Source organism: Macaca mulatta, chromosome 6 (assembly GCF_049350105.2).
Source record: "Macaca mulatta isolate MMU2019108-1 chromosome 6, T2T-MMU8v2.0, whole genome shotgun sequence".
Classification (NCBI taxonomy): Eukaryota; Metazoa; Chordata; class Mammalia; order Primates; family Cercopithecidae; genus Macaca; species Macaca mulatta.
This window is the reverse complement of record NC_133411.1, coordinates 81460520-81484129: the sequence shown is the minus strand read 5'-3', so window position 1 is coordinate 81484129 and position 23610 is coordinate 81460520. Positions and strand designations below refer to the sequence as shown.

At 42.2% G+C, this 23610-nt stretch overlaps 3 protein-coding genes across 19 annotated transcripts in view; 2 read left to right on the top strand and 1 right to left on the bottom strand.

Annotated features, from left to right (window-relative positions):
• The window catches only part of ANKRD31 (ankyrin repeat domain 31), a 159067-nt gene extending 151945 nt beyond the window's left edge, over positions 1 to 7122 (top strand). Inside the window, exons 24-25 of one of the 2 annotated variants that reach the window (XM_001099787.5) lie at positions 1618 to 1689; positions 6757 to 7122. In XM_001099787.5, the coding sequence (XP_001099787.3) occupies positions 1618 to 1689; positions 6757 to 6902 (218 nt within the window). In that variant the 3' untranslated portion in view covers positions 6903 to 7122. The remainder of the gene's footprint in view (positions 1 to 1617; positions 1690 to 6756) is intronic. The other variant, XM_078004866.1, reaches the window with a different exon arrangement.
• Positions 1 to 23610, bottom strand: part of LOC144341347 (uncharacterized) — a 50139-nt gene that overhangs the window by 18523 nt on the left and 8006 nt on the right. The window contains exons 3-4 of the mRNA XM_078004527.1: positions 21849 to 23579; positions 7886 to 8040 (exon numbers count right to left, since the gene is read on the bottom strand). Coding sequence (XP_077860653.1) covers positions 22496 to 23579 — 1084 coding nt within the window. The 3' untranslated portion in view covers positions 7886 to 8040; positions 21849 to 22495. The remainder of the gene's footprint in view (positions 1 to 7885; positions 8041 to 21848; positions 23580 to 23610) is intronic.
• Positions 20499 to 23610, top strand: part of GCNT4 (glucosaminyl (N-acetyl) transferase 4) — a 30588-nt gene continuing 27476 nt past the window's right edge. For 4 of the 16 annotated variants that reach the window (XM_015140277.3, XM_078004875.1, XM_078004869.1 and 1 more), the window contains exon 1: positions 21806 to 21945. Coding sequence is in view for 2 of the 16 variants with exons in the window: in XM_078004867.1 (XP_077860993.1) it covers positions 22047 to 22381 (335 nt within the window). In the remaining 14 variants the exon portion in view is untranslated. Of the gene's footprint in view, positions 21569 to 21805; positions 21946 to 22024; positions 22678 to 23345; positions 23531 to 23610 lie in introns of those variants that run through there. The other 12 variants (XM_078004879.1, XM_078004873.1, XM_028849512.2 and 9 more) reach the window with 12 other exon arrangements.

Sequence of the window (23610 nt, the reverse complement as noted above, 5' to 3'; positions counted from 1 at the left end):
AGGCCCAGTAACCTGAATTTTTAGAGGTGACTCTTACACAGCCAGCCTGACTATAGACTCTGGATGACTAATAGTATTTGATCTCTTGTGCAGATAATAATTTGACAGTCCTTGATATTCACCCCTTTGCTTTGATTCCTGAGGGTGGAATTGGAATTGCTAAAGTACTCTATCCTCTCTCTCTCTCCGCCCCCGTTGCTCCATCTCTTTCTCTCTCTCTCTCTCTCTCTCTCTCTCTCTCTCTCTCTCTCTGCCCCCTCCCTGCCACCCACCCTAAACACACACTAGAAGGAAAACCAAGCAAATGCTTTCTTCTGGTTTCGAACCTAAGAGTCGAAGCAGAGCAGTAGGTTTTTCCTTCTATCGTGAAGGTCATCTGCTCCTCAGATTTTCTAGTTCTAGGCAGGCATTTTCAACCCTAAATAGGCATCTTCTTCCTCAGAGGGCACACAATCTCCCTGTTAAGTGAGCATGAAATCAGAAATGGGTTCTGAACTGCTACTTCTGTTGCCTGTAATATAAATAATTTCCTGTTATTAATTTCTTTTCACAAATCCTGATTTTTCTTTCCATTAGATATTTCAGAAAATTGTTATGTTATTGTGCCATTGCACTCCAGCCTGGGTGACAAGAGCAAAACTCTGTCTTAAAAAAGAAAAGAAAAGAAAAGAAAAATTTAGGCCGGGCGCGGTGGCTCAAGCCTGTAATCCCAGCACTTTGGGAGGCCGAGACGGGCGGATCACGAGGTCAGGAGATCGAAACCATCCTGGCTAACACGGTGAAACCCCGTCTCTATTAAGAAATACAAAAAAAACTAGCCGGGCGAGGTGGCGGGCGCCTGTAGTCCCAGCTACTCGGGAGGCTGAGGCCGGAGAATGGCGTGAACCCGGGAGGCGGAGCTTGCAGTGAGCTGAGATCCGGCCACTGCACTCCAGCCTGGGTGACAGAGCGAGACTCCGTCTCAAAAAAAAAAAAAAAAAAAAGAAAAGAAAAATTTAATGTTAGTTTAAGAACCATAGAGGTAGCAGTGTGCCAACCAGCTTCTTGCTACCTTGGTCTGGACCTAAGAATCTACAGGCAGGGCCCTGCTGGCATTCTGTAGGCTGCTGTTGGAGTTTTGTTTGAATCTCCTTAATTAGAATTCTTCTATAGCTGGTTTTGTGGTACCTGACAGAAACCCAAAGACCTGGCAAGTTAGAACAATGCAAAACTCTCTAACCCTACTACAAGAAAAGCACTCAGGAGAGAATCTTTCTCCCTCTTCTACATATCAAAATATCATCATGGAAATCATGGCTCTGACACTGTAGAGACCAGAAAGTCTAAAAAAATAATAATAATTTTGTGTGGCTTTCATCACCCTACCTCAGATCACAAACATAATCTGTTCTCTTATGCTTTTTAATGACCATACTTTTTAGAATACTGTTTTTGGGGAATAAGGGGAACTAGGAAGAGCTATTTTCATTTTATTATTTTATTTTTAAATCATCTAGCCTAAAATGTCAAGAAAGAGCTATTTATATTTCCCTTCGGTAGGGTGACCATCATCCTGATTTGACCAGAGCAGTCCCCTAATTCAGCAAAATTATTACTAACGATTTGTTTCACTTTCAGAAGTTGCTTGTTTAGATGACCCAGTACAGGAACCAAGCAAATCAATGTTTGAGAAAACAAAATTTGGACAAGGTAAAAAAAAAAAAAAAAAAGAAAATGTTCAATTCCATTCACTTTTTTAAGTGTTGAGATTCTACATATTGTGCAAATAGATCAAATAGATGATCAAATCTTATGTATATCACTCCATGTTATAAATAATTGCTGGTTACATCATCTTTATTTCATGATAGACTGAGAAGATCTTTGAGTTCACAGAATTTTTATGAAATCTTAATTCTTATATTCTTCAATGCCTGGCACACCATAGCTTTCCAATATATGCTCATTGCCTGTTGTTCTGTACTTTGGATGGTAGTACAGAACAACATCTTTGGATGAATCTTCTCTATGTAAACAACATAGTGATGATTTCTTATTAAAAATAAGATGAAGCTCACCTTATTTGAAGAGTGTCTGGCCCTCCCTTTAAAGCAAGCACTTTTATTTAGGCCTGTGACTTTTTTTTTAAGAGGTGGAGTCTTACTTTCTCACCCAAGCTGGAGTGCAGTGGCAGGATCATAGCTCACTGCAGCCTCAAACTCCTGGGCTCAAGTGATCCTCCTATCTCAGCCTCCCATGTAGCCTGGATTATAGGCTTGAGCCACTGCACTTGGCTAGGCCTGTAACTTTTGTAGCAAGACTTACCTTTTGGAGAGAAATGCTAAGGTTGTATGCCCACAAGTCCACCTTGCTCTGATTTTCCCCAACTTTCCCCAAGTTCACATGTGGCTACATCATCTCAAGAGGATCAAATGAGATGAAAAGTCCCTAAAACAATCACTATGGAACAATAGGAATTATCATAAAGATGGCTGCATTTACCTATCAGGTCTTACACTCTGACGTCCTAATACCAATACCTTACAGTATGGATTTTTCTGTGTGTATTCATCTTTCCAGCCATCTATTAATCTGCCCTTGTGTATTAGAAGTTTGGTAATATAGTTATTATAGTAAAAATGATACCAAAATTGGCATATTTTGTGGAGTTTGTATTTTTTCACATCATGATCCTCTGCGTGCTTAAATATTCATGATCTCTCTGTGCCTCCAAAGAGAAAGCCCCAAGGCAGACCTAGTGGTCTTTGCAGAAATATTTCATCTACTTCTTAGAGTTCAAAAGTTCTGTATGATGTAGGATTAGGTTTGGCTGCATGCAACAGAAAACCCCAAATAGCAGTGGTTTCAACACACAAAGATTTAGTCTTTCATTAAGAAGTCTGGATCCGTAGCATTCCAGATGAGGCACAGCAGCACCACAGAGTCACCAAGTCTTTCTACTCTGTCTTTCTTTGTACTGGTTTACATCCTGAAGTAAACTCATGATCCAAAATAGTTATGAATCTCTAGCCATCACATCTGCATTTAGGCATTAGAAAGAAGGAAAGTAGAGAGGCAAAAAAAGGGCTTCCTAGCTGTCTGTCCCCTTAACGAACCTTCCCTGAAGTCAAACACAACACTTTGATTTATATCTCTTTAGCCAGAGTTTAGTCATATGCCACACCTAACTGCAAAGAAGGCTGAAAAATACAGTTTTTCTGTGTGACACATTGCCTTTGATTCTGTTAATGGGAGAAAAACAAAAAGGCAAAAATGGAGGCAACTAACAGCCTCTGCTAAAAGTCCTTTTTAGGAATCTATAAAACAATAGTTAATGTCAATTTAGACATAGTAAATTGTATTGGGTAATCTGGCACATTGCAGGAAACTTTACACTGGAAATTCACACAGTGGATTCACAACAGGATAATGTGGTTGGAGTCACACTGGCTATGAAGGAGTAAAGACTATAAGAGAGCACAAATGTAAAGTGATGGGGCTTTGTGTGTACCCTCTCAGCTAGAGGCCTCCCTGCTCTGCACCTTTGGCACCATGTCTAGGAACTGCCAGTGCCATGGTGTCAAAAGATTTCTGCCCTACCCCTAATCATCTCTGCTGTGCTTTATTAAGAGCAGTTTTTCGACTGTTCGGTGGTGGCTCATACCTGTAATCCCAGAACTTTGGGAGGCCAAGGTGGGCAGATCACCTGAGATCGGGAGTTCAAGACCAGCCTGGCCAACATGGTGAAACCCCGTCTCCACTAAAATTACAAAAAAATTGGCCGGACATGGTGGTGGGCGCCTGTAATCCCAGCTACTTGGGAGGCTGAGGCAAGAGCATTGCTTGAACCTGGGAGGCGGAGGTTGCAGTAAGTTGAGATCGCGTTATTTTACTCCAGGCTGGGTGACAAGACCGAGACTCCACCTCAAAAAAAAAAAAAGAACAGTTTTTCTCAGATGTCAGTTAGACTGTGCTTGAATTAGGCATTACGATCTTGTTGATTTTGCTGGCAGTTTCATATAACATTGTGGAAAGGGATAATAAGAAGTATTGCAGCTACTTCCAGCAGTTATTTCAATGTATTGCTAAATAATGATGTGTTTTAATATTAAATATTATTAAATATTTAAATTATTAAATATTAAATATTAAATATTTAAATTATTAAATATTAAATATTTAATATTATTAAAATATTTAATGTGTTGAAAAGTTATAAACATGAGTTACCTCAAAACTTCATTTTAGTCTTCATAGAATAAGAACTATAAGGAGTGGTTCTCTAAAGCAGTGGCTGAGTTAAATATTTAAGTATATAGATACTTCAGAGCTGTTACCAAAACATGAGCTTTTAACTGTATTTTACTTGGAACACTAGATTTAAGGAAACATTTACGCTCCACTGAAGGTGCCCAGTGAACTAAGGAATAGTTTTGGAACAGAATTTTGATGCATACAGATATTAAATTCCTGACCTAATTAGCTCCATGCTCTGATTAACATTTGACCAAATCAACGCAGACAAATTTTGTTTTATAGAGACAAGGTCTTGCTATATTGCCCAAGTTGGTCTTGAACTCCTGACCTCAGGTAATCCACCCATCTCCAAAGTACTGGGATTACAGGCATGAGCCACCATGCCCAGCCCCAGACAAAAATTTTAATAGACACTTTCCTAGTCCTAGAAGCTTTAATGGATGCTAAGTATATGAAAGATGCTTATGCTAAATACTAATCAGGAAGATGCCCATGAAAATAGTAGACAAATTTTTCTACCATCAGAGTGGCAAAACTTTTATAAAAAGACTGATAACATTCAGTATTGGCAAAGATGTGGAAGAAAAGAACAGGTATTGTCACATGTAGTCTCATGATACTGTTGGTGGTAGTATAAAAGGATGCACTTAGGAGGGCACTCTGGCAGAACCTCTTAAAATGTAAAATGTTTACAGACCCCTCAACTCAGTAATTCTGCTTCTGAGTATCAATTCTATAGAAGTATTGGCACATGCCTGAATAGTGAAAAGTGAGAAATGAATTATGAATTATAAACAAATTATGGTAGATGCATTAAGTTTTTCAAATCATAACTAAAGTGGGGGGACAGCATCTTATAGAGGAAAATACAAGTGTTAAATAATAGTGTTTAAATGATTAAACTAGGCTAAATTTGATGAAAAGAATTTAAATTAATATGTAAAGATTTACTTCCATGGGTTTTTCCTAAGAAAAAAAATGCTCCCTAACTTTTATGAGATACCTTGTTTCAGGAAGTCTATAAAACAAAGCTCCTAATAAGGGAATTACTATGTTTACATATGGAACATGTGTAAAAAAGTTTAAATTCTTTGGATTATAAGTGATGATTTAAAACCCAAATCAGACTGGTTTAAACCCCTCAAAAAGGAATTTTATTGACTCATGTACAGAAAGATCTTCAGGTTTCATTCAGGGTTCAAAGAGCATGTTTGACAAAGCACTAGTTTCTCTTGCTTTCCATTTCTCAGATCCATTTCCTCATTTTGGCTCTATCCTAATAGCCTTTCTTCTCATCATCCCAGGGCTACGTTCTTCCAAGTTCAAGTCTAAGAAAAAAGACTCTGTATGTGACTCTTTGCCAAAATACCCAATAAAAATCTCATCGCACTTTGGGAGGCCAAGGCGGGTGGATCACCTGAGGTCAGGAGTTCAAGACCAGCCTGAGCAACATGGCGAAACCCTGTCTCTACTAAAAATACAAAAATTAGCTGGGTGTGGTGGTGGGCACCTGTAATTCCAACTACTTGGGAGGCTGAGGCAGGAGAATCGCTTGAACCTGGGAAGCGGAGGTTGCACTGAGCCAAGATCGTGCCATTGCACTCCAGCCTGGGCGACAGAGTGAGACTCCATCTCAAAAAAAAAAAAAAAAAAAAAAAAAAAAATCTCATTGCATGTCACTTCCCTCTGAATGGGGTATGTTCTGACCCCTGAATCTATACCTGTTCACTCATTGGTGTAGATCTAAGCAAATCAGGAGGCTGAAAACAACTCTACCAGAAGCACGTGGGCCAAGTATGAAGAAAGGGTTGGCCATACAGAGGTCACGCTCATATTGTTGCTATCTGTGGAATAAGATTCAACTTATTGAATGATGTACAGCTCATATAGCCAATTTCAGAGAAAAAAATCTCTCAGACTGTCAGGGAGCTTGAAGAAACCAGTTTTAGGACCATTGGCCCATTAGACTGGCAGAGCCAAAAGGAACTCTCTTCATCATCACTCCTCTCACATCTCAGAGATGGAAGTCTGGAAAAGCCATATGACTTGCTTGAGATCACACACCAAGTTTGTGGCAGAGGCAGGACTAGAAATCTTGCAGCCTAATACTCTTTTTAGTACTAAATAATAACAGCATCTAGTAATTATTATTTGCTGTTTGCCCGGCAGTATGCTAAGAATTTCACATGCAAAATCTCACTTAATACAACTGTTTTATTCTCCATTTATTGGAAATTGAGGCACAGAGGAGTTTGTACAACTATCTTCAGAAACTTCCACTATCCTTTTTCTGCTGATGTTTTAGACTTCAAACAGGCCCCTCTTTCCCAAGATCAGCCAACGCTGGTTCATAGCTTTGTCTTGAGTACAGAAAATAGGTTGAGGAAAAAGGTCCTGATCAGAAAACCTGCTATGTGTGCTCTCACCTAGACTTGATTGGATTCTGGGATTTGTAATAGCAAAATTTAAATCTTAAATTTCAGAGGGCAGTTTTTAATTTGTTGATACTTCTTTAAACAGGAACTTCCAGAGAGCTGATGCAAAGCATCCCACGTTATCTACAAATAAATGAAATACTATTAATCAGTGATCAAGAATTTCTCCCATGCCACGTAATGGATCAGCATTGGAAGTTTTATGTGGGATGTGAGGAACTAACACTCTAAAACCTTGGTTTCTTAATATTTTATTAGGTATTTGTTCCAATTGTCAACAAACATTTATATTTCATCTTGTATAATCTGGTGGGCCTATTTTAACATACACTTTATGAGTTGCTATTTAAGATGTATGCTTACTATTCTTAAGACATATGTAACTGTTCAACAATTATATAAGATTAATGCTTTTTTGCCATTGAAATAAAGGCATGTTTGAACTAGACCATATTAATTGGCTCTCTGGCTTTCTTTTTACTAACATAAACTTAAAACTAACTTTTCAATCAACACCTCTACCTTTGTATAAAAAACAATTGATGCCTAAGGAAATGAGGATACAAGTAAGAGTAATCCATGGATAATTGGTCCTAAAAAGACCCAGCTTAAATGAATCCCTTAAGAACTTAAAGTCCTAATACCTTTCACATTTCCTTGGAAGTTTTTCTCAAAATCAAAATGTAAAATTATGAAGGAGGTTTAAGTTTCATAAAATTTAGTGTAGATAGTATTGTAGCTGTGGTTAAGTATTGGAACAAAGAATGAATCCAGTGTTGATTTGGAGTCTGATCATTTAGAATAGAACATACTTCACCTTTGACTTTTGCTACATTATCATGAAGACTTTTTTTAAAAGAAAGAGATATATTTAAGAGATTTTTCAGTTTTCTCAAGGGTCACTCTTAATTCTTTGATAGCCAAGTTACTCTTTCCTTGTCCTTCATTACCCCAGGTTCCCAAATAAGCTTTTGGCTCCATGGCCTTATTTATCCCTTCTCTTTCTTTTGGGTATAGAAGTCAAAATTGCAATAAACATAACAGGCATACCTCAGAGATATTGCAGGTTTACTTCCAGACTACTGCAGTAAGGCGAAAGTCAACTAAAGTGAGTCACGTGATTTTTTTCCCAGTTTCTATAAAAGTTACGTTTACACTATACTGTAGTCTATTAAGTGCGTAAAGGCATATCTTAAAACAATCAATGTATGTACCTTAGTTTGAGAATACTTTATTGCTAAAAAATATGAGCATCTGAGCCTTCAGCAGGTTGTAATCTTTTTGATAGTAGAGGGTCTTGCCTTGATGTTGATGGCTACTGCCCAATCATGGTGGTGGTTGCTGAAGTTTGAGGTAGCTGTGGCAATTTCTTAAAATAAGACAACAATGAAATTTGCCACATCAATAGACTTTTTCTTTCATGAAAGATTTATCTGCAGCATGCATTGCTTTTCAATAGCATTTTACCCACAGTAAAACTTCTTTGAAAATTGGAGTCAATCCTTTTACACCCTGCTGCTGCTTTGTCAACTAAGTTTATAGAATACTTTAAATCCTTTGTTGTCATTTTAACAACGTTCACATCACCACACCAGGAGTAGATTTTGTCTCAAGAAACCACTTTCTTTGCTTATTCATAAGAAGCAACTCCTTATCCATTCAAATTTGATCATGAGATTTAAACAATTCAGTCACATCTTTAGGCTCCACTTCTAATTCTAGTTGTCTCGCTATTTCCACCACATTTGCAGTTGCTTCCTATACTAAAGTCTTAAACCCCTCAAAATCATCCATGAGGATTGGAATCATCTTCCTCCAAACTCCTGTTAAGGTTGATATTTTGATCGCCCATGAATCACAGATGTTCTTAATGGCATCTAGAATGGTGAATTCTTTCCAGAAGGTTTTAAGTTTACTATGTCGAGATCCATCAGAGGAATCACTATCTATGGCAGCTATAGCCTTACAAAATATATTTCTTAATAAGACTTGAAAGTCAAAAGTACTCCAGTAACATTTTGAAAGAAATCTTTTATTCTGAGCTGTAGGTCTCAACAGTGGGCTTTAAATATTCAGTAAACAAGCAAATGTGCTGTCATCCAAGCATTATTGTTCCAATTCCAGAGCACAGGCAGAGTAGATTTTGCATAGGGTTCTAGGATTTTCAGAATGGTATGTGAGAATTGGTTTCAACCTAAAGTCACCAGTTGCATTAGTCCCTAACAAGAGTCAACCTGTCTTTTGAAGCTTTGAAGCCAGGCATTGACTTCTCCTCTTTAGCTCTAACAGTCCTACGTGGCATCTTCTTCCAATAGAAGGCTGATTAATCTATAATGAAAATCTGTTTAGCGTAGCCACCTTCATCAATAATCTAGCTGGTCTTGTGGATGATTTACTGCAACATCTACATCAGTATGTGCTGCTTCACCTTGCATTTGTGTTGTATAGACAGCTTCTTTCTTTAAACTTCGTGAACCACCCTCTACTAGCTTCAAACTTTTCTTCTGCAGCTTCCTCACCTCTCTCAGTCTTCATAGAATTGGAGTTAGGACCTTGCTCTGGATTAGGTTTTGGCTTAAAGGAATATTGTGACCAGTTTGATCTTCTATCCAGACAACTCAAACTTTCTCTATCTCAGCAATAAGGTTGCTTTGCTTTCTTATCATTTGTGTGTTCACTGAAGTAACACTTTTTATTTCCTTCAAGAACTCTTCCTTTGCATTCACAACTTACCTAACAGTTTGATGCAAGAGACCTAGCTTTAGGCATGTCCTGGCTTTCAATATGCCTTCTTCACTAAGCTTAATCATTTCTAGCTTCTGATTTAAAGTGAGAGGTGTGCAACTTTCTTTCACTTGAATACTTAGGCCATTATAGGGTTACTAATTGGCCTAACTTCAATATTGTCGGAACGAAACAGTTATAATAATAACATCAAAGATCACTGCTCACAGATTACCATAACAGATATAAAAATAACAAAAAGGTTTGAAATATTTTGAGAATTACCCACATGTGACACAGACACGAAGTGAGCGTGTGCTGTTGGAAAAATTGGTGCTGATAGACTTGCTCAATGCAGGGTTGCCACAAACCTTCAATTTGTTAAAAAACAAATGTAATATCTACAAAGTGCAATAAAATGAGGTGTGCCTGCACTCATGCAAGTCCAATGATTTTGGTGGGTGGTGATATGGTCTTGCTTTTTGAATATTTTCTTTTCTTTTTTTTTTTTTTTTTTGAGATGGAGTCTCACTCTGTCGCCCAGGCTGGAGTGCAGTGGCCGGATCTCAGCTCACTGCAAGCTCCGCCTCCCGGGTTCACGCCATTCTCCTGCCTCAGCCTCCCGAGCTGGGACTACAGGCGCCCGCCGCCTCGCCCGGCTAGTTTTTTGTATTTTTTTTAGTAGAGACGGGGTTTCACCGTGTTAGCCAGGATGGTCTCGATCTCCTGACCTCGTGATCCGCCCATCTCGGCCTCCCAAAGTGCTGGGATTACAGGCTTGAGCCACCGCGCCCGGCCGAATATTTTCTTATTTTAAATGTATAGAATGTTAAGATACGTCTTTAGAATATGTAAGAAACTGCTTAACAGTGGCCTGTGGAGAAATAAATTATGGGGTTGGAGAACGAAGGAAAAAGACCTACTTTTGCCTACATGTACCATTTGGCAAATTTGAAATTGGTACTATGTGTGTGTTCTTTCTATTTAGATAAAAAAATTAAACATCTGAAAAAGCACCTGGAAATGTTTGTCTATTAATAAAAGTGTAATGACATATTAAATCATTTTATTTTTCTTCCTTCAAGAGTCCAATGAAAGTGTTCAGGATAGAATAACTCTACATATTGTTACATTTGAGAACCAACAGAAAATTTTATTGTTTCACTATAATTTCCTTGGAGTACCTATTTTTCTAATTCTTAAATAATCTGTATGAGACTTTATTCTGTATTTTGTTTTATTATTTAAGAAGACAGTTAAAATATGAGCCATTTGAGAACATATGTACTAATTAAATTATACATAAATAAAATATAAATTGTTGGACAATGTTTAATGCAAGTACTGGTTTTATTAAAGAAAAATGATATACCTTTGCATGCATAATATATACACATATACTGGTATAAATGTAGATAAAGTATGTATACATACTATATAAATATATAATATATACTTTTTAATAAATAGCTCTGAAAATGTGTGTTTCTATGTGTGTGGGGTGGAGGTGGGGATATGTTCAGTAAAAGTTCTTGAATGCTACAGATACAACTGTTTATAGTGCCTATCCCTAAGGAAGCTAGACTGAGGAGGATGAAAGTATACTTTTATAGTTTACTTTAAACTTTAAAATCAGGCACACATGTCTTTTGTAATTCAAACAATTTTAAGGTAATAATTTTTAAAACAGGCATTTTGTCTTGTGATTACAATCTACGAAAGTCATATATGCTAAGTTTTTAATACAAAAGATCTTGCAATTCTAAGTTTTCATTTTGGTGATTAAATTCTTAATTTCCCAAGCCCATTTACTCTATTTTATATACCAACTGGTGACTGAAATAACATCCATTGTCCAGGCATGCTGAGCATTGCCCAAACTAAACAACAAAACGGTCTACTCCAACCAGGGTTGGAGAGAACTACCTTACCCTAGACTATCTCTGTGAGAAGACTGGGCAATTTAGGATGTTAGCTACATGTTTTACCTGTTCTGGGTTCTAAATGAAGCCTTTAGGCTTCTGACCCTAAACCATAGATGAAGAATATCTAATAATCCAATCTTCTACCTGCTACTTTTATCCTTTTTATAAAACTGATTTTTTGAACATCTCTGGAATACTCCATACCCAAAAAGGAAGCCTATTCCTTTTCAAACAGGTAGTCCTCAGTGTTAGAAAGCTGGAACCCCTATGTTCCAGGCCTCACAACCCTAAATGATAATACTTCTTTTTTTTACAAGCTGAATTATTATGGCACAGCTTCCACTGGCTTGATTATTGGAAAATTCTAAACATACACTGCTATGGCTTGGTGGTTCCCTCTGAAACTCATGTTGAAACTTAATCCCCAATGTAGCAGTGGTGGGAGATGGAGCCTTTAAGAAGTGACTGGGTCGCTGAGGCGGTCCGATCACGAGGTCAAGAGATCGAGACCATCCTGGCTAACACGGTGAAACCCGTCTCTACTAAAAATGCAAAAAATTAGCGAGGTGTGGTGGTGGGTGCCTGCAGTCCCAGCTACTCGGGAGGCTGAGGCAGGAGAATGGCGTAAACCCGGGAGGCGGAGCTTGCAGTGAGCAACCTGGGCAACAGAGCAAGACTCCCTCTAAAAAAAAAAAAAAAAAAAAAATGACTGGGTCATGAGGGCCGGGCCTCATGAATAATAAACTGATTAATTTTTTTCATGAGTTAATGGATTAATGGATTATTATGGGAGTGGGTTAGTTATCACAAAAGTGGTTCTGTATAACAAGCCAGGTTGGCTCTCTCTGGTCATTTCCCCCGCCTTGTGATGATGCCCTGCACTGCCTCGGGCAGTGAGCCAGAGATTCCCCACCAGCAAGAAGGCTCTCATCAGATGTGGCCCTGAGACCATGGATTTCCCAGCCTCCAGAACAATAAAAACCAAATTTATTTTCTTTATAAATAGCCCAGTCTCAGGTACTCAGTTATAGCAACAGAAAACAGACTAAAACATACATCTTGTCTTTTTCTTCTCAGTTTCTCTTTCATCAATCCCTTCAACTTCCTCTCCTGAGTTCAGTTCTTACCAGTGCCTGTCTGGACTATATGCAATAGCAATCCTAACCCATTTTTCATACTCCCACTCTTTCTCTTATTATACACCTGTGATACACTCCTGCCAAATTCTTCTTCTTAAAGATCTATGTTGTTTCCCTGCTGCTGCAAAAGTAAACCCTAGACCCAGTATTCAATATTACCTAACTATCTGGCCCTAACATAACCTTTCAACTTTACCTCCCAATACTTTCTAACCTTTGACCTTAAACTCCCTTTTCATCTCTGTTATAGGCTGAATTGTGTACCCCAAAAATTCATATTTTGAAATCCTAACCCCTAGTACCTCAAATTGTGACTGTATTTTAAAGATAAGATTAAATTACAATAAGGTCATCGGGGTGGGCTCTAATCCAATCTAACTGATATCCATATAAGAAGAAAAAATTGGGACACACAAAGGAACACCAGGGATACACACACACAGGCAAAAGATCATGCGAGGACACAACAAAAAGGCAGTCATCTACAAACCAGGGAGAGAGGCCTCAGAATGAAATCAACCATGTGGACATTCTGACCTTGGATTTCACACCTCCAGAACTATGAGAAATAAACTTGTTTTAAGCTACCATTTTGTGGTATTTTGTTATGGCAACCCTAGCAAACTAATCCCTAACTCTCCCCTACATTTGTTTACACTGTTTCCCCTACTTAGAATGTTCCCTCCTCTCTCTGCCCATTTATGTTTTTCTTATTCTTTGAGGCCTCTCCTCAGATATGACCATCTATGTTGCTTTCTCAGACCATCCCAATCCAACCACTTAACATTTACTTCATGGCTATATCAGACTGTTCTCACATTGCAATAAATAAATAACCGAGACTTGGTAATTTATAAAGAAAAGAGGTTTAATTGGCTCACGTTTCCGCAGGCTGTACAGGAAGCATGATGCTGGCATCTGCTTGGCTTCTGGGGAGGCCTCAGGAAACTTACAATCATGGCAGAAGGCAAAGGGTAACCAGGCATGTCTTATGTGGTGGGAGCAGGAGGAAGTGGGGGGATGTGCCACACACTTTTAAACAACCAGACATGAGAACTCTATCACGAGAACAGCATTAGGGGGATGGTGCTAAACCATTAGAAACCACCCCCATGATCCCATCACCTCCTACCAGGCCCCACCTCCAACACTGGGGATTACAATTGAATATGAGATTTGGGTGGGGACACAGATCCAAACCATATCACTGACATTATTAGTTTTCTTTTTATGGTTTATCTACCTCATGTATCTGGAAAATCTATTGAGATCAGGTTCAGGGTTTTACACTTTATATTCCCTATAAAATATCTTGAACATAGTAAGTGTTTGAGAAATATCAACCAGTTAGTGTTTTCAGATACAATAACAGAAAACCCTACTCAAAATGGCTTAAGCAAGAAGGAAAATTTATCATTTCATTTAACAGATCCAGAGGCAGTAACTTCAGGGTTGATTAATTCTTCAACTCAACAATGTCATTATTGTTTTCACCGTTCTTCTTCGTCTCTTCACAGTGCCAACATGGCTGTGCTGTTACAGGTCGTTATACATGTAGAAACAGCATCATTAGGATAAGGAATTAGACATTTTTTCCAAGGTATTTATTTTGGAAAGAAATCTTCCCTGAACACACCCTAACCCCAGGAAACTTGTATCTCATTGACCAGAATTGTACCACCTACCATTCCTCTCTAGCCAGGGAAGTGGTGTTACCTTAATTGGTTGAGAGAAGTACAAGGACATGTACAGGTAAGCAGTCCGCTGTACAAATTCCAGACTCTGCCAGTTAAAAAAATAAATGAGCAAACAGAAACAAAATGGGGGAGGGAGGATGGAGGAGATTGGGGTAAGAGCTAATATTTATTGAGCACTTATATATACCAGTCATTGTTATAAGCACCTTTTATGTATTAACTCATTTAATCCTCACTACAACTTAAAAGGTAGGAGATTATGATTATCCCCATTTTGCACATGAGGTAGCGGTGCAGGATGAAGTAATGTGAACACACAGCAGCTACCAGGTGGTGGAGCAGGGATTCAAACCTGGTCATCTGGCATCAGAGCTCATGGTTTTAGGCACTATGTATGTCTCTTGCTCAACCAAAAGTATCTACCTCAAAATATATGTTAAATTATTAAAACATTACTCATTCTGAGTAATGGTAGCCCTATTGATTCCTTCCACTTATACATGCTGGGGAAGTCAACTTTTGCTCCCTTTGAATGAATGAAAGGCAGATAGGGCAGACAGAAATACTCATTGAGGGCCAAGCTTGGTGGACCACGCCTGTAATTTCAACCCTTTGGGAAGCTAAAGGAGAAGGATCACTTGAGCCCAGGAATTTGAAGTTACAGTGAACTATGATTGCACCACTGCCCTCTGGCATGGGTGACAAAGACCATGTCTCTAAAAAGATAAACATAAACTCACTGAGAAAATGAAATGCAGAAGTCTCACTGATAAGTTCTAATATAAACACATTAGTACCTGCTCTGAGTCTCTCTGTTTTTCAATCTAGGGCATTCCAGGTAAAAAACAAACAAACAAACAAACAACAAACAAAAACAAAAAAAACCCAGCTTTATTCAAAGCTTATTCCGTTTGAGATATTTCTCAAATTCAGTGTGCACTGGGAACTATCTTGTTGCTTTTAAGTGAATGCATGTGCCCAGTGGGCCTGGATTTTAAGTCCCTTTGGATTTTCTGTGCTGTTGAAGGCCAAGAGCACAACAGCTCTGCATGTGTTTCTTTGGAGTCCCTCTCCTATTTTTTTCTCATCTCATTTTGTTGAAGCCTATTTTAAAGAAACCAGGGACATATCTTTCTTAACATGTGAAAGCCAAGAAATGTGATTCATTTCTCCTTAAACTTTATTTTAATGTTCTTATGTCCCTAATTTTTTTTTAACCATATAAATAAGAGGAACAGAATTTGAGGCCATGGCAAATCAACTTGCCTCAGACTTTAGCCCCTAGTTCAGGATTTGTGATTAACTTCTCAATTTCTGGGCATATTTTTAAGTTGCTATTTTTTTCATTTGGGCTACGATGCTTTTTAGGCTTATGGTAGATGCAAACATTTGAAGCCGTAATGTCAATACTGGTACTTCTAAAAGTTAAAAGCAGTTAACATTTATGTTTTTGGCTGTTCACAAGACATCTTAAAGTTCCATGACGTAGGGCAGTTCGGCTGAGATATGAGGTTGTATTTTATCCTTCAAAGCTGGAGGCAAGGAAGTGGTAAGGCGAGTTGCCTAGCTGGTGGGTGAGCCTCACCAGTCACCTCACATCTTTATCTCAGCATAGCTTTTTTGTTCTCTGTTCCTTATTGCCTACACAGTAACTGTTATGAAATGATTAAATAGAGCAAAGTCAAAACTGTTCCTTTGTGTAAAAATGGCCCCAAAAGAAACGCTGATGATGGAAATGAAAAGGTTTAAGAAAATGTGTCTTAGTCCCCACCCAAAATCCAGGATAAATAAAAAAATAGTAAAATTTAGAAGAGCCCAGCTCTGTGCCACAAATAACTTTATATGTAGTAATGCAAGCCCAAAGAGGCCCTAGCCCTCTGGAATTGTGGACCGTCTTTTCCTTTAGAAGCCCTGTGGGATAACTTGAGCCTCGCAGTCCACTAACACCCCACTTTTAGTACCTCTACCCCATTTCTCTACATTTTCCCAAGAAGTTACATTCTCCCACTATGACTACTTTTCTATGAAACTCTCCATCAGCCTGCCCGCCAGGTTGGTTCCTGGGCATTGCTGTCAGTCTCTAGTGCTGTCACCACCTTCTCCATCCTTCTGCCTTATGCTAACCTCACCCCACCTGGTTTCTTTTTCCCCACAGCACCACCCATGCCAGCTGATGTGGAACAAGCTTTGCTTAAGGCTTGCTGGCAAAGAGGAAAGAATTATAGCACAACACAGCACAGCAAACAGCTTAAAATGACTGGACGTGACCTCTACCACAGAGAATTTCTCCTTGTTGACATTCTCTTCAGACCTGTTTTTGGCTGAGGAAGCAGTATAGGACAGAGGATATGAGTATAGGTTCTAGGCTGACATCCCAGCTCTACCAATCCCTAGTCATAGAACCTTGTAATCCTCCCCAGTCTCATCATATGTCTGTAAATGGGGCTGCCAATGTGCCTCCCTCCTACAGTTTTTGTGGGGGATTAAATGAGGTAGTCTGTGCAAGGCAGGCATCACAGTGGCTGTTACACAGTGACTGCTCAATAAACGATAGCTGTTGTTATTATGAAGATTATATGGGCCAGACTCTCCTCTTTCTTTCTAAACCTCTGATTAGCAACACTGCTGCATCTCTCTCTCTCTTTCTCCTCTCTGCCACACACACACACACACACACACACACACACACACACACACACACCCAAAAAACAAAAAACAAAAAAACACCTCCCTTATATCCAATACAGCAGAATCTTTGCGAATGAGTCTGGGCATCAGCAGTCCCAGGGACTAGGGTTTGAATGTGTTCCCCAAAGTTCATGTATTGGAAACTTAATCCTCAGTGCAAGTGTTGAGAGGTGGAACGCTTCAGAGGTGATTACACCATGAGGGCTCTGCCTTGGGCTTTAATACCCTGCCCAAGTCTGCCCCCACCTAAAAGATTCTAATTTCACAGGTCTGGAGTGGGTATCAGTATTTTTAAAACCTCCTCCAGATAACTGCAATGAGCAGCCACTGACCTCTGCAACCTGCTGTTATCAGTTCACTTTTCTTTCCCACCCTCAATTACTGTAGTAATGCATGTTTCCCAGACAGTCCTATTAAAAGAAATACCTGGGATGTGTCTTAAAACTATAGATTCCTGAGCCCCACTCTAGGCTTACTGAAACAGAACCTGCAGCAAATTTTTTTCCAAATGCCTAGGAGAGTCTTATCAGGCAAATGTGAGGAGCATTAATCCAAGTTATGCTGGTCCATTTTCAGTTGGTTAATATGTATTTTATTCATGTATTTAACAACCATTTAAATGAGCACCTACTATGTTCCCAACATTTCTTCAGGTGCTAGGAATACAGCAGAGAATAAGACAAAGCTCATGCCCTCAGAGATAGTATGTCTAGGAGCAGAGTAAACAAACAACAATTTAATTTCAGATAGTAATAAGTGCTATAAAGACCACAGAGCAGGAAAAAGGCCAACAGGTGATGTGGAGGTGGGACAGGCCATTGTTCTAAAAAGCGTAGCCAAGGAGGCCCTGTTTTCAAAAAGTCACGTCTGAACAGAGAACTGAGTAATAACTGCTTACAAATTCCATTGCAAACACACTTATATAATTTTTATTCTATATGTCTCATGTGTCCTAAATTAGATGGGATTTTCTTTTGGTCAGGAACTGTCTTTTATATTTTTGTACTTTCCCATAGCAACCAGTGTAGCACTATGCACAACCAAGACTCAATGAATCACACTAGAATCAAAAGCATTTCAAGCTTAAATATACTTTTAAAGACAGCCAGCAGAAGATTCAGCAAGTTACCTGCTTGCTAAGCAAAGGAAAATCCAGGGAAACACATTAAATCATCAGATACTCAGTCCAACACTAGACTTCCTGCTTGCTTTCAGTTGCTAGTCATAGTTGCAGATTCTTATTAGAAAGTTTTCAAAACATGCCAAGATCTGGTCGTCTGTGTATAACTTTACACAATGGTGAGATCAGATACTGAGTTTTAATTGTCAATTTCTGCTGGCATACCATCCTGTAATGTAATTTCTTGTTTTTTACTCAGCTTCCCCTCAACTTCTCGTGTTCTGAGTGCCCCCAAAGTGTCATTCAATCCCTATTTCTTTAGGATAATCAGCGAAGTTCTTCAGAAGCCCACTAGATACTATTAAGTCTCTGAAGGCCTAAAGGAGACTTCAATACACTTGCAAATCCTCAGAAGGTTTAGTGAAACCAGTTCAGATGTCTGGGGAAGATTTTTCACAATTCCAGTTTGAGATTCACGTAGCTTTTAGAAAAACTTTCCATTTCTTGCAGGATTCTCTTTTTCTTTAAACGCTTTCTTTGGACCAAAAACAAAGCAATCAATACTGGAAGGCTGGCCCAGGAGCCAACATCATGGGGACATTCCTAACTGAGGAATATCCAGGCAAATATGCTTCATACCAACTCTACAAATGATTTGCTGTTTGACCTGTGCAAGTTACTTCATTGTTTGAGCCTTGGGATACTTGGTTATAAAATATGATGTCCTTGTCTCTGATGACACCCAGGATTGTCATAAAGATCAAATGATATTACTGAAAGAAGAGAGCACTTTTTTTTTTTTTTAGAAGGAGTCTCACTCTGTCACCCAGGCTGGAGTGCAGTGGCGTGATCTCAGCTCACTGCAACATCCGCCTCCCGGGTTCAAGCGATTCTCTTGCCTCAACCTCCCAAGTAGCTGGGATTACAGATGCCCGCCCCCACACGGGCTAATTATTGTATTTTCACTAGAGACTGGGTTTTGCCATGTTGGCCAGCTTGGTCTCAAACTCCTGACCTCAAGTGATCCTCCCACCTCGGCCTTCCAAAGTACTGGGATTACAGGCATGAGCCACTGTGCCCAGTGAAGAGAGCACTTTAAAGCAGGCTAATTGCTATGGCATTACAGCATGCTATTAGTACAGTAAAAGTAATTCACCATGTTCTTATACTCAGTATGATAGGTATTTGCATCCCTTCAGTCTTTCATTTCTGCATGAAACTCAAGAAGTAAAATTCTGCCAGGCACACTCTTCCCCTTGGAGCTGTGTTTCTGATAAGCTCTCCTTATTTCTGTTTGCTTTTTCAATTTTTCCCTCATAGATGTGTTTGAATCACCCTCACCTTTGAGTGCAGTCCTAGAACCGTATCCTCAGTGACTGTTCCCCTTTGGCTGAATTCCTTGTGTATAGCTGCCACTTGGTCCCCAGATTGTCATTTGGCTCCAGTTAGTTGGCTCTTAGTGACTCCAGTCTTTATGTTCTCAGTGCAAGGACTACCTCTGTAACTGGAGTTTCTTGGAGGGCAGGGGCTGTGACTTACACCTCTTTGCATCCTTAGCTCAGGCAATATGTTTTTATTAACTGTCATTTTATTAAATGACTTTTGGAGACTGCACCGGGTTAAACAGCATTCTCTGAAAATTCATGTCTACCTGGAACCTGTGTAAGTGACCTTATTTGGAAATAGGGTTTTTGCCAAGTAATCAAGTTAAAATGAGGTCATACTAGATTAGGGTGGGCCCTAAGTGCAATGACTGGTGTCCTTAAAGAAGAGGGAAATGTGTTTGCAGAGGAGACACAGGAAAAGGTCAGAGACTGGAGTGATGCAGCTGCAAGCCAAGGAATGCCAGGAATTACCAGCAACCACCAGAAGCTAGGAAGGGGCACAGTGGGATCCCAGCCTGCTAACACATTGATTTCAGGCTTCCAGCCTCCAGAGCTGTAAGGAAATATGTTTCTGTTGTTTTAAGTCGTGCAGTCTGTGGTATTTGTTAGGCAGTCCTAGGAGAATAATACAGGAATGCTGAGTGCAATGAGCATGCTTACAGTGTGGCAGAGACCATTCTGGGGCCACTACCATCTTTGGGCAACCCACTTTCAGAAGACCTGCAGGGCTGGTTACAACAAGGTTTTAAGGGATGAAAGAGAGTAACTTGGCCAGGCGTAGTGGCTCACACCTGTAATCCCAGCACTTTGGGAGGCCGAGGCAGGTGGATCACAAGGTCTGGAGTTCAAGACCAGCCTGGCCAATATGGTGAAACCCTGTTTCCACCAAAAATACAAAAATTAGCTGCATGTGCTAGTGTGCACCTGTAGTCCCAGCTACTCAGGAGGTTCAGGCAGGAAAATCGCTTGAACCCAGCAGGTGGATGTTGCAGTGAGCCGAGATTGCCTGGATATTTGTTAGGCAGTCCTAGAAGAACAATACAGGAATGCTGAGCGCAATGAGCATGCTTACAGTGTGGCATGCTCACTCCAGCTTGGACTACAGAGCAACTCTGTCTCACCAAAAAAAAAAAAAAAAAAAAAGAGCATAACAAGGCTGTGAGTAGAAAGGAGAGGGAAACAGCTGGGTATGGTCTGAGCGTATAAAACAATCCAAAACAAAAATTGCAAACTTTATGATGAATAGGTTTTTAAGAAATAGTTTGCTTTAGGACAAAATAGTTGACTTGGAAGTTGGAAATAGAGGAGCAAGTGAGTGAATGGATATCCACTTTATGACATGATATACGCAAAATAGTAAAATTCACCTCTTTGGGAGGAAGTGCATGTATTTCCTAGCATGGCTTGTTTGAGATGTGTAAGCTGTGGTTAATGATGGCTGATGGTCCCTTTGAATTCCAGTCTTGGAGACCTCAGTGGTTGAGAGCATGGACACCAGACAGACCACCCACTTACCGGCAAGTTATTTCACCTCACCTGCCTCCCTCTCATCATCCGTAAAATCAGAATTAAAATAGCACCTCCCTCATAAAGTTGTGAGGATTGAAAGAGTTAATCTGCATAAATGGCTTAGAACAGTGCACAGGGTGGATAATAGAAGCCTTAGTTGTTTTTACCATCATGACTATCACCATCATCATGTGCAAATGAGGGAGACCCAGGAAGTATAAAGTATTATTCCAGAAAGAGGTGGTCCCACGGGGAGGAAGTGAAGGCAAAGTTGGCCATTTGCTTGAAAGTAAGTCTGTAAAACGAATATTAAAACACTTGCTCTTTGAGCACAGGGAGTTTTTAAAAAGGCGTGGGGGTTGGGGTAGACTCAAAGTCTCTCTACCGCTTTGGGCAGATTCCAGATTCTGAGAGTAAACTATATGGGGACGCATGTGACACTCCCTCTTTGAGATTCACTGGGTCCTAGGTCCTAGGTCCTACTGACCCAGCTCCCCATCCAACAGCCATGCACATTGCAGGCCCTCAGTCAACACTGGTTGACCAATGAAGTAAGGAACAAACCGACTGGGATTGACTTGTCTGGTGCCACTCCCTGCCCTGAAAGGCAAGCCCTGGGAGCTCCCGGCCCCGAAAGGACGTGGAGCCTGGCGGGAGACTCCTGGAAGTGCGTGAATAGCAAGCAGAGCGTGGCGCGCCCGCTTTACAAGGTTAGCATATTCACAAGAACCCGCTCGGAAGGCCGAGTCCTTGATGGCCAATTGATTAAGTAGCTGTGTGCTTTCTTTCCAGTGCACTTATTTGGTGATCCCGATTGGCGTCCGCACAGCCGCCACCCTCACCCTCGCTTAAGGATAAAAAGCAAACCGATTTGGCATGTAGGCACCGTTTGAAAAACAACTTTGCACTCTAGTTATTGGGCAAAAAGCTCCACCTTCCCACGCTGCTGATAATATTTCTCGCGGCTGCGTGGGACACTCTTCGTCTTACCCATGAGAGCGAGCTGCCTTCTGTCTGGTTGGGCGACTCCCGCAGGGCCCGAGCCTCCGCAGAGCCCGGAGTTCAGGGGAAAAAAGGAGCCGCAGATGTGAGTTTGCTTTGTCACTGCCTTCTGAGCGACTTTGGGCAAGTTACTTATCTCTCCTGACCTCAGATTTCTTGTCTAATGTGGGAGGGAACCGAAGGTGGATGACGCTACGGGCAGCGGCGGAGAGCCGAGATCACCGCGAGCGCCTGGGAACTTTGTCCGAAGCGCGGCGCGGGGACCGGGAGCGCAGGGCAGGGAGCTCCCTCTGCGGGAGCGCGGCGGCGGTGCTCCTCCTTTCGCCGCACGTCACGGGGGCCGCTCAGCGCTCTCCCACCCTGGGCCGGGAGAGAGCGGCTCCCCAGCAGGGCGACGGAGGGGCAGTGCGAGAGCAAGCCGCCGCGGAGAGCCTGGGAGCCCAGAGCGCAGCCCGCGGCCCCCGCCGGGGCGGCCTCCGCAGCCTCGCGGACCCGCGTTCGGGGCTGCGCCGCTCCTTCTCGTAAGTCGACTTGGCTACGCTGGCGAGCGAGGGTCGCCCGGGGCTGGAGATGTTAGCCGGGTCTCAGCCTCGTCTCCGCCCGGGGGTGGCCGGGACGCCCAGACCCTCTGCTCCTCACGACTTTCGTTTTCCCGCCGGGGAAAACTTCGGCGCCGCGTCCCTCTCCAGGCGGCAGGCGGGGGCGCCCTCCCGGAGCCGCGCGGGGACCTGGGCTGAACCCCGGCCTCTCCCCGCGCCTGCGGTAACCCCGGGGCCGGCCAGAGCGCGCGGCGGGCGGACACAGCGTCGCAGGCCAGGTGGGCTACCCGGCGCGCGCGCGCGCCTAGCAGAAGCCGCAACTTCGCGGCTCCCGCAGCAGCCGCCGTCCGCGGCCGGACGCGGGGAAGTTCCCCGAGGCCAGCGCTGGGAAAGGGAGGCGGGCGGCAGGCGCGGAGTGTGTCCTGGATAACGGACGCGGGCCGCGGCGCCGGCTTCCTGGGCTCGCGGGCGGAGCGGAGCCGCCAGGCTGGCGCGCCAGCGCCGGGCTTTCCCGGGACTCTCCCCGAGTGCCAAGAACGCGGCTCGTGGGCGCTCCCTCGCCGGGAGCGGGGGCATCCCGCCGTCCTGGCCCTTCGGGGCCCAGCGCTGCGCAGCCTGGCCCGCGCTGCTGCGGGGCGCAGGGGGCCCGGGGGAACTGCTGAGCCCGGCTTCCCGACGCTCGCTTTTCAGAGCCTCCTGCAGCTTCTCCGCAGCCCTGGACCAGCGGGGACGAGCGATGCTGCCCGAGCCCCCGCCCCTGGGCTTCGGGACAGGGACGCGGGGCGCGTGAAAGGACTGCTCCCGCGGCTTCTGCGCCACGGCAACTGGGGCTGGAGGGGGCCTCCGAGTCGTTCTTTGGGGGCGGAAGCTGCGGGCCGCGCCTCCCAGGCCGCGCCCTTCCCAGAGACCAGCTTCTGCGCTTTTTAAGGTCAAGTTTTTGTGCCGCAGAGCGGGCCGGGATCGTCCCCCTGCGAGGTGGCGGTGCCTACCACAGAGGGTCGGGAGCCTCTGGGATCCGAGCCGAGAAACTGGACGCTCGAGTCCATTAGCAGTCTGCACGTAGGAAACAGTGCTAGGCAAACGGGGCGAGTGGGTGTTTTGTAAATTTAAGGACTCAGCTTTCCCTGACGGGTAAGTTTTCCGAGTCACGTAGCCTGAGAAACAGTATACTGTTCTCTTGCTGGGCAGGCAGAGAGGCGATATTGGCCTTG